The 16218-nt window shown below is 46.1% G+C and overlaps 1 protein-coding gene across 1 annotated transcript; it reads left to right on the top strand.

Annotated features, from left to right (window-relative positions):
* The first annotated feature begins 3780 nt into the window (after window positions 1-3780).
* CX3CR1 (C-X3-C motif chemokine receptor 1) lies at window positions 3781-15579 on the top strand. Its single transcript, XM_024768959.1, has 2 exons — window positions 3781-3900; window positions 12789-15579. The coding sequence occupies exon 2, from the start codon at window positions 12798-12800 to the stop codon at window positions 13872-13874; it is 1077 nt and encodes a 358-aa protein (XP_024624727.1). The 5' UTR covers window positions 3781-3900; window positions 12789-12797; the 3' UTR covers window positions 13875-15579.
* The last annotated feature ends 639 nt before the right edge of the window (window positions 15580-16218 follow it).

The raw sequence follows: 16218 nt of genomic DNA, 5'->3' as shown, positions 1-16218 counted from the left end.
AGAAATAATTCAACCCAAGTGAGACTCCTGGAGAAGAATGACAGACACATTTTCTCTGTTTGTTTAAAAATTTTTTCCCAGTATTTATTTCCAGCTTTATTGAATATAATTGACATATAATATGTAACTTTAAGTGTTAATGTATAAGTTATTCTGTACTATGTGATGATTTGATACACGTATACATTGCAAAATATTTACCACAACAAGGTTAGGTAAAGCATCCTTCACCCTGTTCCCGAGTCCAAGCTTGTACAGCTCTCCACATGAAAGCCCAATAAATTGATAGATGAGGTGTTGGGACAAGGAATAGAGACTTTATTTGGAAAGCCAGCAGACCAAGAAGATGGCAGACTAGTGTCCCAAAGAACCATTTTACCTGAGTAAGAACTCAGAGTTCTTTTGTACTAAAAGGGGACCAGGTGTGGCTGGCCATTGCAGATTGCTTGGTGCTGGCCAGAACCCAGAAGGGATGTGATAATCCTTTGTTCTTGTAGCAGTCCACGTAGGTCTGGTCATGATATTCCTCCAAAAAGACAATTGTTATTCTCTGTTCTGTACCTTTTTATCTCTATATGAATGGAAAAGTGTTACATCTTTAAAGGTCAAGGCTGGGAGGCAGAGCCTTGAGAAAGGGCTACTATGTGTATTTCAGGCTATAGGCATCATTCTTTCACAAAGGTGCAGAGCCAGAATAACTTAGCATAGCAAACAGGGCACAAATGTGAGAGCTAAAGGAATAGATCCAATATGGTGTCAGGTTTGTTCTTCTCTATTACAATTCTCCCTTGTCAATGTCCATTCCACAATCTTCTGGACAAAGGGGTGATGACCACCCTGGCTACTTCCTGCTGAACAGAGGCCATGAAGGGGTGATTGTGTAATGGAATTGATCCGTTTGGGACTGGAAGTATTCCCAAGGCCCAGGCTGGGCATGAACAGTTTGCATTGGATCCCCTTTTTATGGTCCTTCACAATACTTAGACAAGCACTTGAATGTATACATAAACTTGGAATAAGGATACCCACGAAATTCTGTGCTATGCTATCTTTATATCTTTTTTTTTTAATACAGCACGTTCTTTATATCTTTAAAGAGGCTTATTTCCCCTCTTTGGCCACACTTGGAGATAGTTTTATTAAAGCATTTCCTTTCTAACAAGTGGCTGTCACCAGTGTAGTGAAACAAAAGAGAAGAGCAAGAGTCATCAGTACTTATCTGGTAAGAGACTTGACTCGAAACAGCAACTTAAGATCTTCTAATGTCCCACAAGGCCAAGTCTATTTTTCTTCATCCTGTCCAGTTTCTAGAGGAGTGAGTTCTACTCGGGTGTGGTAAATCCATGGTCTTATCCTGGCTAATTTATCAAAATGAGGAGCGGGTGTTCTGCAGCACCTTGTATGGTCCTGTCCACTTAGTGGCAAGTTGATGTCCCAGTACTTGTTCTCTCCAGGTTTTGAGGAGGACTCAATCCCTGGGCTGGAAGGGGTGCAGTACCATCTCAGCTGGGTAGGTGGACCTACTGGAAGCAAATTCATGAACAGAAGTTCATATAGTGCCCAATTCTTAACATAGTTATTGACTGCTAGGTCCTTTAAGACATCTACAGATTCTCCTGCCCAGGCAGACACCTGGAATGGTCTACCACACAATATTCCTGAAGGGCTCACTTCTGGGAGCCACTCTAATCCATAGCAGGGCAACTGGCAAGACCTTATACCAAGTTGGTCTCTTGACATATTTTAGCAATGCTCTCTTTGAATATGTGATTCATTTTCTCAGTTTTTCCTGTTGATTGTGGTCTTCGGGCTGAATGTAGTTTCCAACAATATGCAATGCTTTAGATACCTGTTGGGTTATACTGGAGACAGTGCAACCGTCACTTTGAAGGGTGCAGGCAATCCAACTTGGGCAATAATTTCCTTAAAGAGGGATTTAACTTCTTCAGATGTTTTTTCTGTCCAGGTGGTTTATGCTTCCACTCATTCTGAAAAAGTGTCCACAGGGAATTCCCTGGCAGGTCAGTGGTTAGGACTCTGCGCTTCCACTGCTGGGGGCCCAGGTTTGATCCCTGGTCAGGGAACTAAGATACTGCATGCCATATGGCACGGCCAAAAAACAGAAAAAGAAAAAGTGTCCACAAGCACTAACAAGTATCCGAAGTTTTCTGCAGCTTGAGGTATTTGAGTAAAGTCTGTCAGTCCTCAGTGGGGCAGGCTCCTCTATATTGAGTTCCCACCTGGGGGTGTCTAGCAGCAGTCTTTGGATTATTTTTAGAACAAATTTTAGCCTGGCCAAAGGCAGGGAAAGGTGGCCTGACACTTAGGCCAGGGGGAGACCGAGAAAGGAAATGGGGAAGTGGAGTTCCTCAAATGTCAGCAGGTCAGCCAACCCATAGCACTGCAATCCCAGCCACAGCTGGTCCTGGCCGGTGAGTCCACGTTGGGGATGGGGAGAAGGCAAGGTGGAAGCTTGCAGTGCAGCCCCACCCTCAGCAGAGCATAGGAGACTAGGGGCACACTGGGCACAAGCTGTGAGAAGGGCAGTGGGCAGCCAGGGAAGGTCTTGTGGGGGTGTGGTCACTGACCACGCGATAAACACGTGTGTTGAGGGCCCACTGGTGCCAGACCCTGGCTAGGCCCTGGGATAGGGATGGACTAGGAAGAGGCTTGGCCTTGGATATGACTCAGGCAGCTAAGGAAGTGGTGGGAAGGCAGTGCAGCCGAGGTGGCTGAGATATGAGTTACAGTCAAAGAACCAGCTGGCCAGGGCAGGGAGCAGGAGCACGGCCTGTACAACAGGGCCCAGCCAGGTGCCACATCCCGCTGGAGCAGCCTGTGCCACTGCCCATCAGATACAGAACTTGGGTTTGACTGCAGGGTATAGGGAATCACTAGTTGCCTTGAAGGAGGGAGGTGAGGGGAAACATAATTATTAAGTATCCATCAGGTAACAGGCACTCAGTAGGTGTTTTCTGTGCCAACGCCTCTCAGACTCAATGTGTTTACCAATTTCCTAACAATTTCATTAAAATGCAGTCTCTATATTCCATATCTTGTAATAACCTAAAATGAAAAAGAATCTGAAAAAGAATATATATATATATTTGTATATGTATGTATAACTGACTCACTTTGCTGTACACCTAAAATACTGTAAATCAGCTATACTTCAATAGAAAAAAATTTTTTTAATAAAACAATATAGGCATACCTTAGAGATATTGTGAGTTCGGTCCCAGAGCAGATATCACAATAAAGCAAGTCACATGAAAAAAATAAAAAAATAAAGATACATATAGAGATGAATTTTCTTTATAACAAATAAAATCTATAAGGCATCAAAAAACTGCAGAGTCTAATTCAAGAGGCCTAGGGTGGGGGTCTGAGGTGCTGCATTTCTGATAAGCTCCTAACTGGGATCACACTTTGAGGAGAAAAGCTGTAGCTCATTCAATCTGCGCCCCAATGCTGTCCAGTGAGTATTATCAGCTCCTGTTTATTGACAGGAAAACTGAGGCTCAGTTTCTGGGCTTGCCTGAAGGCACATCATTAAAAGAGCTATACTGTTCCCTGCCCTCCACCCATGTGAGGGAGATAACACAGCCCCTAAGTTATCACTCCCTCCAAGCCCCTCTTGGTCTGCTCCAGGCTTGGGTCTTCCAGGTCTGTAACTTCAGGCACTCCTGTCCCAGCTGGCCTCCAGCCTGGAGTTTCAGAACTTGCCTGTGGCAGCATCTAAAGATAGTCTACCTCACAGGAAACCAGATACTATTGGCTAACTTTGCAATTAAAGATGCTCTCAGAGGGAAGGAAAGGGAAATACTCTCTGGCAGAGTCTGCGTGGGACAGGGCGGCTGATTGGCATATCCAGAGGTTCCCTTCCCAGGTCCAGCCCAGGTAGGAGCAGAGGACTCTTTCAGCACCTGTGGGCGAGCTGGGTGGGGCACTGTGGTCAGAGGTCAAAGTTGGTTAATGATGCTGGTTTGCTTTAGATGCCAACAAGGGAGACCATTTTCCAGAGGATGTTGCAGCCTAAATGTCCAAGGGGCTTGGGGGTGATGGGGCGCAGTGAGTGATTAGATCATTTATGATATGCTTAACATATGATATGCATAACATATGCTTAACATAGTGGAATATGATTAGAAGTGTTAGTAATTATGTTTCAGGGACATGGAGAAATGCTCAAAAAAAGCATCATTTAAAATTGCATCTGCCAACTATTATATATGGAATGGATAAACAACAAGATCCTACTGTATAGCACGGAAAAGAATATATATGCATACACACACATATATATGAATCACTTTGCTCTACAGCAGAAATTAACACATTGTAAATCAATTACAATGTCCTAACCACTGGACCACCAGGGAACTCCCTATTATTTTTAAAAATAATTTTATTTTTTTCTTTCTTATTCTTTTAGAGACTCACATTTAACTGTTTATGGGTGAAATGTTATGACATCTGGATTTATTTATTTATTTATTTTAAAATATTTATTTATTTGGTTGTTCCGGGTCTTAGTTGCGGCACAAGGGATCTTTAGTTGCTGCATGTGGACTCTTAGTTGCGGCATGCAGGATCTAGTTCCCTGACCAGGGATTGAACCCAGGCCCCCTCTCTGCATTGGGAGTGTATAGTCTTAACAACTGGACCATCAGGGAAGTCCCTGAATTTATTTTTAAATAATCCAGTAGGGCGTGAGTGGGGAATAGATGAAATACTGATCATGGGTTGTTAATTGTTGAAGCTGGGCGATTAGTGCATGGAGGTTGTCTCTGCTTTTATATATGTTTGGAAATTGTATAATAAAAAGTTTTTTAAATAGCATTTGCATTTTACATATACTCAATGTGAATATTAAAATATGCATAAAGATTGGATGGAAGAAGCTAAAAGCTAGCTGTGGTTGGTTCTGGGAAGTTGGATTGTAGATAGTTTTGAGTTTTTTCTTTCCTGTTACTTCCATGCTTTTTTGTGCCATCTGCATTTTTTTTTTTTTTTTTTTTTTTTTTTGGCTGTGCCGTGAGGCATATGGGATTTTAGGTCCCCGACCAGGGATCAAACCCACACCTCCTGCAGTGGAAGCTCGGAGTCTTAACCACTGGACTGCCAGGGAAGTCCCAATATCTGCATTTTTTATAATGAGCAACTATTGCATTTATAACGAAAATTATTTTAATAACAAATTGCTGACGCACTTTGATGTTCAACGTTGATGTATGCTGTTATCATCATTGTGAGGACATTTGGGCTCAGAAGGTTTGTGTCATTGGAAAACATCATCTTCAGAAAGAAAGTATGAGTGGTCACACATGTGAGTGAATTGTGACTCTTGGCAGGGAAGAAAACCTATACCACATCTCTTTAAATATCTTCCCAGGCCCTCTTCATCTTCTTCCTTAAACCTATGTTCATTGGGAAACATAACACACTCAAAGGACAGTGTGCAGGTCAACAACTTATAAATTGATCTGCTACCAAACCAACATCCAGGCAGCAGCAGAGAACCAGGCCAGCCCCCGGCAGCCTCCCTCAGGTCCCTTCTTGATCACCACCCCTGCTCTCCCCAAAATCACCCCATTCCTGACTTTTATGGTCATTGCTTCCTTCTTTGTCCGTGTAGTTTTACCTCCTACATATTCATTCCTAAACACTGTGGATTTTCTTTGCCTGTTTCTGACCTTCACATATGTGGGTTTATATACAGTATGTCTGCTTTTTGGTTTGCATTTTTAAAATGCATTTCTACTGTAGGAGATGTAGATGCACACACAGAAAGGTTCGTGACAGAATTGTTCAAAAACTGAAAGCCACCCAGGGGTGCATCAGCATAGAACAGATAATAATCGTGGGGCACTCACACAGTGCAATCCTATTCAGCAATAACAATGAACAGACCATAGCCACAGCAATAGCATGGATGAGATACTACCAGAAATGCTGAGATGAATTTACAGATAAATGCAAAATTGGCCCCTATCCACATGGCAGTTATCAAATGCATCACCACCAGACACAATTTCTTTTTCCATGAACAAGAATTATCGCATCATCATCAGTCATCTGTAAATTAGCTCAGACAGTGAAAGGGGGAGATGGCCCCAAAGGGTGTGCTAGACAGGACACCCAATAAAGATTTTTTGGCCTATTAAACTCTTTTATAATTTCTCCTTATAGATCCTCAGTGTAGAATTTGAGGCTCCTCTGTTTTCCCCTCTTCTGCCTTCTCTCTGCATCCTTTCCTGAGCCCTCCACTCAGACTAAAGTGAACTTTCCTGAAGGTTCCGGGAACAGGTTGGCCCCTCCTAACCCCACAATCCTCACTTCCTTCTGTTTCTGTATAGTCCCTCACACCCTCTCTGCCTGGCCGTGGACCCAGGAAACCTCCTTATGCTCATACTCTCAGTGCCTTTGGCTTCAAACCACACCCCACCCCATGCCCACCGCCATCTTTATCAAGCTGGAAGACCCTCCCAGCCTTTAAGACTCAGCTTAAATGGTCCAATCCTTGGGTTTCCCATCACTTTTCTTATACTCTTACTAAACAATAATAAAAATTCACAGAGACTACATCTTAGACATTTTTACCTCTACAGAATTGAGCACAGTGCCTACTGTTGGGGAAATAGAATGAAAAACAAAATCTCCAACCCAGAAAAATCTCTCCATGAATATGGTAGAGAAAGAAAACTCTTTCATTACTGAATAAGCATTAAATGTGATGTGCATCACAGGCAATCTGCTATGAGGTAGTAAAGACACAAAAAATCTCACCCTGGTATATGACCAGATACAACCCCTTACACACATGTTCTCAAGATACACAATGACTGGTGCTCAAGTAAGGGAACCTGACAGTCACACACAGTTCATCCCAAGTTTACCATGGTCATTGGGTTCATCATCTGTATTAGTTGGTTGGCTTCATCCAGAGGAGAAACAAACTTCTCATCCCTTTATTATCAGAGGTAGTTGTGTAACTTGGAGCCAGGTTCCTGCCCAAGTCAGGCTCCTGCCCTCCCTCTGGGACTGGGAGCCTGGGCACCTCAATATCTGCATTTCAAAGAGATGGCTCCCGGCTCTGAAGCTGACAGAGGAAATGATCACATTTTCTAAAGGATATATATCCACATTTCAAAGAGGAAAGAAGGTACAATTACATGTTTTCTAAAATAAATACTCTAAGAAAAAGGAGGCAAGTGGACTCTTGTCCCTTATTTCCAACAGGGAGAATTAAGCCTCTTATTATTTTTTTGAGTTAATTAATTAATTTATTTTGGCTGCATTGGGTCTTCGTTGCTGCGCGCGGGCTTTCTCTAGTTGTGCTGAGCGGGGGCTACACTTCGTTGCGGTGCATGGGCTTCCCTTCGCGGAGGCTTCTCTTCGTTGCAGAGCATGGGCTCTAGGTGCACGGGCTTCAGTAGTTATGGCACATGGGCTCAGTAGTTGTGGCGCACGGGCTCAGTAGTTGTGGCACACAGGCTTGGTTGCTCTGCAGCATGTGGGATCTTCCTGGACCAGGGCTTCAACCTGTGTCCCCTGCGTTGGCAGGCAGATTCCTAACCACTGCGCCACCAGAGAAGTCCCAAGCCTCTTATTTTTAATTTTTACTTGTCCTTACACCAGTGTATGGTAAAGATAATTAACAGATATTGGCTTAATCAAAAATTAATTAATAAGCAAGTCCATCTCTTCTTCAGTTATTATAAAAGGAAAGTCATAGTCATTTCCTTTCTAAATTTCACAGTTCATTTTAACAGAGATAAATAAATACCATAAAGGACTTTGAGGAGGAAAGCAGAGGGAGGTGTGGCAAACCAAGAACAGGGTCAGGTCCTGTGAAGGGGTGGCTCACACACGAGCAGAGGGGCCTCACTCCATGTGTGGTTTTCTCCTGTTACTGGTCTTGGCTTGTGGTGTGTTTTGGCCCGTATAAAATGCTGGTGGGTGAGTCACACCAAGTTGTTTTAGGTGGACTCTGCCGCAGGAATAGAAAGTCACTCAATCTACTTGTGTGGAGGATGGTGTGCAAGTTGTAAAATGTGCCCACTGCTCCTCAGCATGGAATTCAAGGCCCATCCATCTGCCCCTCTTCTTCGTTCTTGGCCTTGCTCTCTCTGCATCCTAAGGAGGGGTCTCATAAAAAATAGCTGTCATTGTAAATTGGAAAACCATCAGGTCCTTAAACTCAGGGTCCCAAGTAGCCAGGGGTGTGGGCTTGGGGCCAGACTGAGAACCTTCCTACGTGGCCCAAGGTGAATTCCAGATTTGTCAGGACTCAAAATTAACTAATTCAGCTCTCTGTCTCCAAACAGAACCTCATCTGAATGCTGGCCGCCTGCGAGCCCAGAAGCTTCGCAGGCTGCTGAGCAGCCACTCTGTGGACACGAGGCCACGCTTCCCCTGACCCAGGACTCATGCTGCTCTTTAAAACTGTTTCCTTCTGTTCGGTCATTGTTGGAAAACTGAGCAGCCAGAGCTGGCCAGGCCCTCAGAGATGGTCCGGTCCAGGGCTTTCATTACATACATCAAGAAACTGAGGCTGAGCTGGAAGTGAGCTGCCCAGGGTCTGCCAGCTTATTTCAGGGTATGTGGACCCCTCTGAAGTACATGGCTCTGGAGAGCATCACTGTGTATTTGAAGACAGGAAATAAGCTGACCCTTTAGCCTTCAGCCTTTCCTTCTCCATAGAAAAGGATTCCCATTTCTTCACTACCATTGTTGAGAGCTAGGTTCTGGGGGTCTGGCAGTGAGGACCACCTAGTCATGGCTAGAGAGGCAAATAATATCCCCATCCCCTCCATTTCCCACCCACCGTTTCACTGAGGGTCAGCCTTCTGGGTCCTGAGTCTAGAAGGCGAAACCCAGGAAGAGTGTTCAGGGTCACTTCTTGAATCTTATCCTTTAAAGGGGGTCACCTCTACTATTTTTCAGTTCTCATTCTAGAGACAGGGCCTGCAGTAACATGCAGAATTCCCCTCCAAGAGGGAAAGCATGGTGCAGGGCAGGGAACACGGCTTTGTGAAGAGACGCATCTGGGTTGAAATCCTGGTTGTGTTGCTCCCTTGGACAAATTATCCAGATCTTTCTGAGCCGCTGGTGGTTATTCTGCAAGGGGGCAGAGTCATTTCCCATGAGGTGTTGTGGTGAGAATTAAATGGGGTCTTGTGTCTGGAGCATGACACTTAGCAGGTATCCAGGAACGGCAGCCTTCGCTCCTAAACTGGGGCTTTCTGAGGATAACCTCAGGTTCTAGAACCTCAAGAGATAGTGGTACCCCCACGGGGAAAGTTGGGATCAGGGATCAAGCAATTCCTGAGTTTTGTTTGGTCCAAAGGAAAAAAATTAAGCCTCACAATTGGCATTAGACTGAACCTCAAACCCGCATGTACTCAAGGGCCTAAAAAGCCATAAAAAGAGAGCAAGGAAGGTAAACAAACAAACAAAAGAAGACTCATTGAATCTAGAAAACTAAGCAGGACATGAAGCCAAAAAAGAGGAGGAAGCAACACGAAAAAGACGCTGGGGAGAAGAAAGCGGATGGGGGCCAGCTAATGAGAGGGGAAGTGTAGAAAAGGGAAGCTGATTGGAAACAGTGGGTAATGATGACCAAAAAAATAGTTAAAAAATAAGTGAGCAGGCCTGAGAAAAGGAAGTGACTGGAGGAAGTGGAACAGGATCAGCAGTAGAGCCTGCTTGGTGTTTTTTAAAGCAGGTTCTACAAAATTCATTTCAACTTGGGTGTGAAACCCATGTGTATTCAAAGCTCAGCTTCTAGGTTCAACCCAGACTCTCCCAGCTCAGCACCATTTAGTAAAACGTTGACTTAACAGAACAGAGGGTGAGGAGACCCAAGGACAACTGAGGAGACGTGTGCGGTGCAGCCTCAGTTAGTGTGGTGGGACCTGTGTTAGTGCTTCACTCCGGCACCTATCCTTCCCCTTGCAATCCCGTCTATATGAACCTCGCTTAGTAGATGCTGTGAAGGCTTATTTCACTGGATTCTTTTTTTTTTATTTCATTTATTTCTTTTTGGCTGTGTTGGGTCTTTGCTGATGCCCACGGGCTTTCTCTAGTTGCGGCGAGCGGGGGCTACTCTTCGTTGCAGCACGCAGGCTTCTCACTGTGGTGGATTCTCTTGTTGTGGAGCACGGACTTGAGGTGTGCGGGCTTCAGTAGTTGTGACACGTGGGCTCAGTAGTTGTGGCACACGTGCTTCGTTGCTCTGCGGCATGTGGGATCTTCCTGGACCAGGGCTCAAACCCGGGTCCCCTGCATTGGCAGGCGGATTCTTAGCCACTGCGCCTTCACTGGATTCTTGCACTTGGTTTCTGGTGTCCTCAGGGTCTGGGAGGCCAGTGTGCAGCCTGAGTGAAAGCCAGTTGATCTCTGGCAGCCCTTTGACCCCAAGGGCATTAGTCCTGCTCTTGTCTGCTACCAGGAGGCCCTATCTTCAGGCTCCTGGCCCAATCCTGGGACATCTCAGAGGATCCAGAAATAAAAGGTCCACCCAGCTCAGGCCCACCTTTCCTGAAAAGGTGCCTGGATAAAGCTATCAAGTTCTAGATACTTCATGTTATTACCTATTTAATCCTCTCTATAATTCTGAAAGGAAAGTTCACTGCCCTGCTGAAGGGCTCCAGGGATATTCATGATGAGAGGATGGGGAAGGTGCAGGAAGAGCTTGGAAAAGGCCAGGATGTCAGAAATAAACGGGTGGCATGTGGCAAGGAGGTCCCCAGTCCCTCCCCTCTCCTTGCTGGGCACCTGGCTCAGGGCTGCCAAGTGTGTGCCCGTCCCCTTCTAGCCCACCTCTCCACTCTTCCCAATGACCCAGGGACACCTGCCCGAAGATTTGTAGGAGGTCCCTGTGTGTGAGGCATGCCGCCAAGAGTGGAAATCAAACCCACCACATGCAGATCTGGCAAAACTCAAGCCAATTCAAAAGCACCAAGTTCCTGGGCTTTCAGGACTGAACACAGGCCCAAAAGAGATGCGAAACGATTTTTATTGTCCTTGGACTCCTCTCGAGGTCAACTCTGCCAGCTCCTGACCCGGGGTGGGGGGCAGGAAGAGGGGGGGCTACCCCCAGCATCCGCAACTTAGGACTACAAGGGCTTGACTGTTTGTGTTCCTACACAGCTGACTGTCTGGGAAGATGGGCTCCAGCAACAAGTCACCTGCACCAAGCAGCCACTCCCGGCCGCCCGGCATCTCAGCTGAGCCATTTGAAACTGACATTTATGTCACTCAAAAATGGTTGCATATCAGCCATTTTATATGGTTCAACTTAACTTTTATTGATTAAGGTCATAGCCAGAGGCTCCTCTCTGAGAAAAGGGCATTGCTGCTGAAAGCAAAGAAAGCATACAGTTCCCTGGGGCTGAGAACTCCATCCCAGCCTGAGACGGCCCAGGTCAGAAAGGCTTGGGCCACTTCGCCCGGAAGAGTCTGGGTGAGACGCAGAGCTGGGCCAGGACACTAAGCAGAGGCTGGGAAGGGAGAAGCAAAGCCCTGGCTGGGGGGGCCCTCGCCTTGGCAGAGACACCATCTTGGTGAAACCAGCATGAAAAGTATGTAGCGGGGTGTGGAAACTCTCCTGGTTAAAGAAGCATGAGCTTTGGTTTTAGTTGTGCTGAGTGGAGGCAGTGACGACCAGGAGGTGTGCACTGAGGTTTCTGAGGGCCTATCTTGTTGGTATCACAAGGAAGAGGAGGGAGTCCCAGAGGACCAGGGCAAAAGGGCTTCCCTTGCAGCCTCTGGAGTGAATCTTGGCTGGGAGAAGAGGGGATGGACAAGTGTCACTTCCCAACCTGAGCAGAAATGTCTTATCTTTCTATTCTTGTCCAGAAAAAAACAGGACAAGAACAGTGGGGGAGGCCAGGTCACAGTGAAGTGCAGGGCTGGTCATTATCAGATTACTTAGCCCCCAAGACCCAGGGCAACAAGCTAACTGAGCACAGGCCTCCATCTGGGATCCATCAGCCCTTTCATGACTACAAAGGCCTGGATGATGGTGACACTCCCTCTTGGAGTTGTAGGATGACTGACCATCCCAGCTGGCTTAGAACTGAGGGGTTTCCGACATGTGAGACTTTCAGTGCTAAAACCAGAAGAGTCCTGGGCAAATCAAGGCAAGGTAACCACCCTAGGGTGTCTGACTCTATGTCTTATCCCTTAAGGAACAGAAAGACTTAGTTGGTTCCAAGAGGGAGAGGGAAAGAAATGGCTCTCAAAGACAAAGACGAGCCTCTGGGTGCAGGCCTGCCCAGGGCTCCGCAGTGTCTAGGACCTCTCTCTTCAGTGTTCATGCAGGAGAAAGGAAGGGGGTGGAGAATGGAAGCTTGGACTGGAAGTGTGAATTACGGCGTCCCCACCACCACACCCCTCTCCTCCCCACTCACTCGTCCTCTCTCCCCCATCCACACCCTGGTCAAGCTCGCTATCTTTCAGATAGACTTTTGAAAATCAAAGAAAAAAAGATCTGTCTCAAGCTTCAAAAGGCTTAGATTCAAGTGCTAACTGAGTCATTTACTTCATAGTTTCTGGCAAGTCACTCAGCCTCTCAGGGACTGATTTCCTCTCTGTCAAAGGGGTCTCTTATAGCCTCCATCACAGAGATTAAACAAGATAGCACGCATGACACTGGGAAAGGTACTGGTTAGACACCCAGCCAAATGTTTGCTTCTTCCAGTCTGCCTATGTAAGGGGCAGAATTCCAACCTTGTTTCTCTGAGAACTAATGCCACTAGTTGTCTTCCTTTCTCATCCAGGTGCTCACCATGCCCACCATCTCCCCTGAATCAAGTTTAGAAGACTTTGAGTATGATGAGCTTGCAGAAGCCTGTGATATGGGGGACATCATGGCCTTGGGAACTGTCTTCCTGGCCATACTCTACTCCCTTGTCTTTGCCTTTGGCCTGGTGGGAAATTTGCTGGTGGTGTTTGCCCTCACCAATAGCCAGAAGCCCAAGAGCATCACTGACGTTTACCTCCTGAACCTGGCCTTTTCTGATCTGCTCTTTGTAGCCACCTTGCCCTTCTGGACTCACTATCTTATAAACGAGCAAGGCCTTCATAACGCCGTGTGCAAACTCACCACCGCCTTCTTCTTCATCGGGTTTTTTGGAGGCATATTCTTCATCACCATCATCAGCATCGACAGGTACTTGGCCATTGTCCTGGCCGCCAACTCCATGAACAACCGGACTGTGCAGCATGGTGTCACCATCAGCCTTGGCGTCTGGGCAGCCGCCATCTTGGTGGCTGCACCCCAGTTCATGTTCACCAAACAGAAAGAAAACGAATGCCTTGGTGACTACCCCGAGGTCCTACAGGAAATCTGGCCTGTGCTCCGCAACGTAGAAATAAATTTTCTTGGCTTCCTGCTCCCCCTGCTTATTATGAGTTACTGTTACTTCAGAATCATGCGAACACTTTTTTCCTGCAAAAACCAAAAGAAAGCTAAAGCCATTAGGCTGATCTTTCTTGTGGTCATCATGTTTTTCCTCTTCTGGACACCTTACAATGTCATGATTTTCTTAGAGACACTCAACCTCTATGATTTCTTTCCCAACTGTGACATGAAGAGGGATCTGAGGTTGGCCCTCAGTGTGACCGAGACAGTTGCATTTACCCACTGTTGCCTTAATCCCCTTATCTATGCATTTGCTGGAGAGAAGTTCAGAAGATACCTTTACCACCTGTACAGGAAATGCCTGGCTGTCCTGTGTGGCCATCCCGTCCACGTCAGTTTCTCCCTGTCCCCGTCTGAATCACAAAGGAGCAGGCGAGAAAGTGTTCTGAGCAGCAATTTCACTCATTACACCAGTGATGGAAATACATCCATCCTCCTCTGAAAGCCTTGTCTCTCCAGCAAGCCTGGAGCTTCTGAGACTGACACTGAATAATTAGGACAGATTTTTAAATTTCTTACATGCAAGAAACAATGGGCCTGATGCCCAAAGCAATCCTGAAAGTATTTTTTAGAATTGTGCTCAAAATCTGAATGATAAAGGATAGTCATGTTTCTTATTGCCAATGTCAAGAGTTTCTTGTTTACAAATTAAAAAATTCAACTCAGATTAATTTAGCCTGAAAAGAGGCAGTATCATTTGCATTGTAACATGGGCAGGGGGGTGGCAAATCCTCAGAGTGAGTGAAAACTAGAGATTGAATCTAGCTAGAACTTCGTCTCTCTGACTCTCAAATCTCTGAGTGGTAACAGAGATTCCAGACTCACATAACACAGTTTTGTCATCAGAGAGGGAATGAGACCTATATCCCTCTGATCCCAAGGTCAAAATTCCCAGGGAAGGGCTCTGATTGGCCAAGTTTGTATCAGATTCTCATCCTTGGACCAGGTGGCAGTATCCACAGGGAAGGCATAGATAAGATGGCAGCTCCCATTCCAATCTTGTGGTTGGAGATGCGTGAAGACATATTTCCAAGAAGCTGGAGGGGTGGGTGCTGCTTTGATCAGATATAACAAGAGTTGCCCACCAACTTTACCTGCGTCTAGCCCAGCCCCACCCTGATCATACCAGCCAGCACACACCACCAGCCTCTTCACCATTAAACCCCCTCTGTCATGTCCCCAAACATACAAAAGTTCCCCACCACCTACTGCATCAAGTCCAAGCTCAAATGCCTGGCCTCTGACACCCTCCGTCATGTGGTTCCACCAACAGATTCACCAGTACCTCCCCTTCACAAAGGACTCCAGCCACCTTGTCAGTCAGGTCTCTTCAATCCAGCCACATGCATCGCCACCTGCTCCAGAGCCCAGGGGGATAAACAGAAAAAACAGTGGCCCAAACTGAGAAGGCATGGTTTCTAGTCCCAACTCTATCACTTATCTGCTGGGTAATTTGGGGCCAACTGAACTTCAGTTTCCTCATCTGTAGAATGGACATAATAGAACTTTTCACGTAGGAAGCATCCTTTCCAGCATGAGGAACCAGCCTCTAACTCTTGCAGGTTCCAACCCTCTTGTCTGGTTCCCAGACTTCAGCTTTTCCTCCACCTGGCACTGTGCTTAAGTGGTGCTGTTGACAGAGCTTGGAAGGGCCTTGCGGGCTCTGCTGCGTGATGTAGCTCAGACACAGAGGAGGCTGGCTCCTACGGTGGCGCTCAATGGACACTTGTAGATATACAGGTTGATAGCCTTTCCTGACCCAACCCTCCCGGACTGCCTGGAACATTTCCTCCCAATCAACTGGTGGCAACCCCATCTGGAGAGAACCCCATCATTCATGCCACTGCCAACCTGGACAGCCAGGGTCCCAGGAGCAGTTTTCCCTTTCTCAGTAAACATTTGGGATGGACTGAAATTTTAAAGCTTGAAAAACAATTGTGATGATGCTAAAGAAAATATCATCTATAATCTACCCACACAGTATCTTCATCTGCCCACCAGACCTCATTCACACTCTCATGTGTTTCGAGTTGCAATCATAATGTACAGACAGTTTTATAATCTGCTTTTTTTTTTTTTTGCGGTACGCAGGCCTCTCACTGTTGTGGCCTCTCCTGTTGCGGAGCAAAGGCTCCAGATGTGCAGGCTCAGCGGCCATGGCTCACGGGCCTAGCCGCTCCGCGGCATGTGGGATCTTCGCGGACCGGGGCACGAACCCGTGTCCCCTGCATCGGCAGGCGGACTCTCAACCACTGCGCCACCAGGGAAGCCCGTATAGTCTGCTTTTTTTTTTCTCTTAACATTAGGCCACAAATAGCCCTCTGTTTCTATATAGTTTTGTAATCATTTCAGAAGACTCTGCCAGGTTGTGAACTCATTGAAGGCATCTGACTCCTTCTATTTCTCACTCCTTGGCAGTCAGTATATTTGTTTAACCAATGACAGAATGAATTATGTTCCATCAAGATCATGTACTGTAACTTACTCATCATTACCCTATTAATAAACATTTCGCTTGTTTCCAATATTTAGCAAACACATATTTTACAGCACTTTTCTGTATAATTTCCTTTCTCATCTTCAATTACTTCCTTTGGATAAATTTCTTGCCATGGGGATAATTGAGCCAAAGGGCCTAGGAACTTTTTAGCTTTTGACACATACGTATGAAACTAATATACTGCAAAACCTTTATTGAGCATATATTACATGCAACATGGGAGCTCACATCCAGAGCTGTTGCAAAGATCAGTGCGATAAGGCCTTCGCCTTCAATGTTTAAGAGG

This window comes from Neophocaena asiaeorientalis, unplaced genomic scaffold, assembly GCF_003031525.2.
Source record: "Neophocaena asiaeorientalis asiaeorientalis breed wild unplaced genomic scaffold, Neophocaena_asiaeorientalis_V1.1 scaffold1058, whole genome shotgun sequence".
NCBI classification, from domain to species: Eukaryota; Metazoa; Chordata; class Mammalia; order Artiodactyla; family Phocoenidae; genus Neophocaena; species Neophocaena asiaeorientalis.
The sequence above is the reverse complement of the archived record's forward strand: the minus strand, read 5'-3'. Positions and strand labels throughout refer to the sequence as shown.

What these genes read in the sequence shown, in the direction of transcription:
- CX3CR1 (XM_024768959.1), top strand. Translation starts at nt 12,798, where the DNA reads ATGCCCACCATCTCCCCTGAATCAAGTTTAGAAGACTTTGAGTATGAT.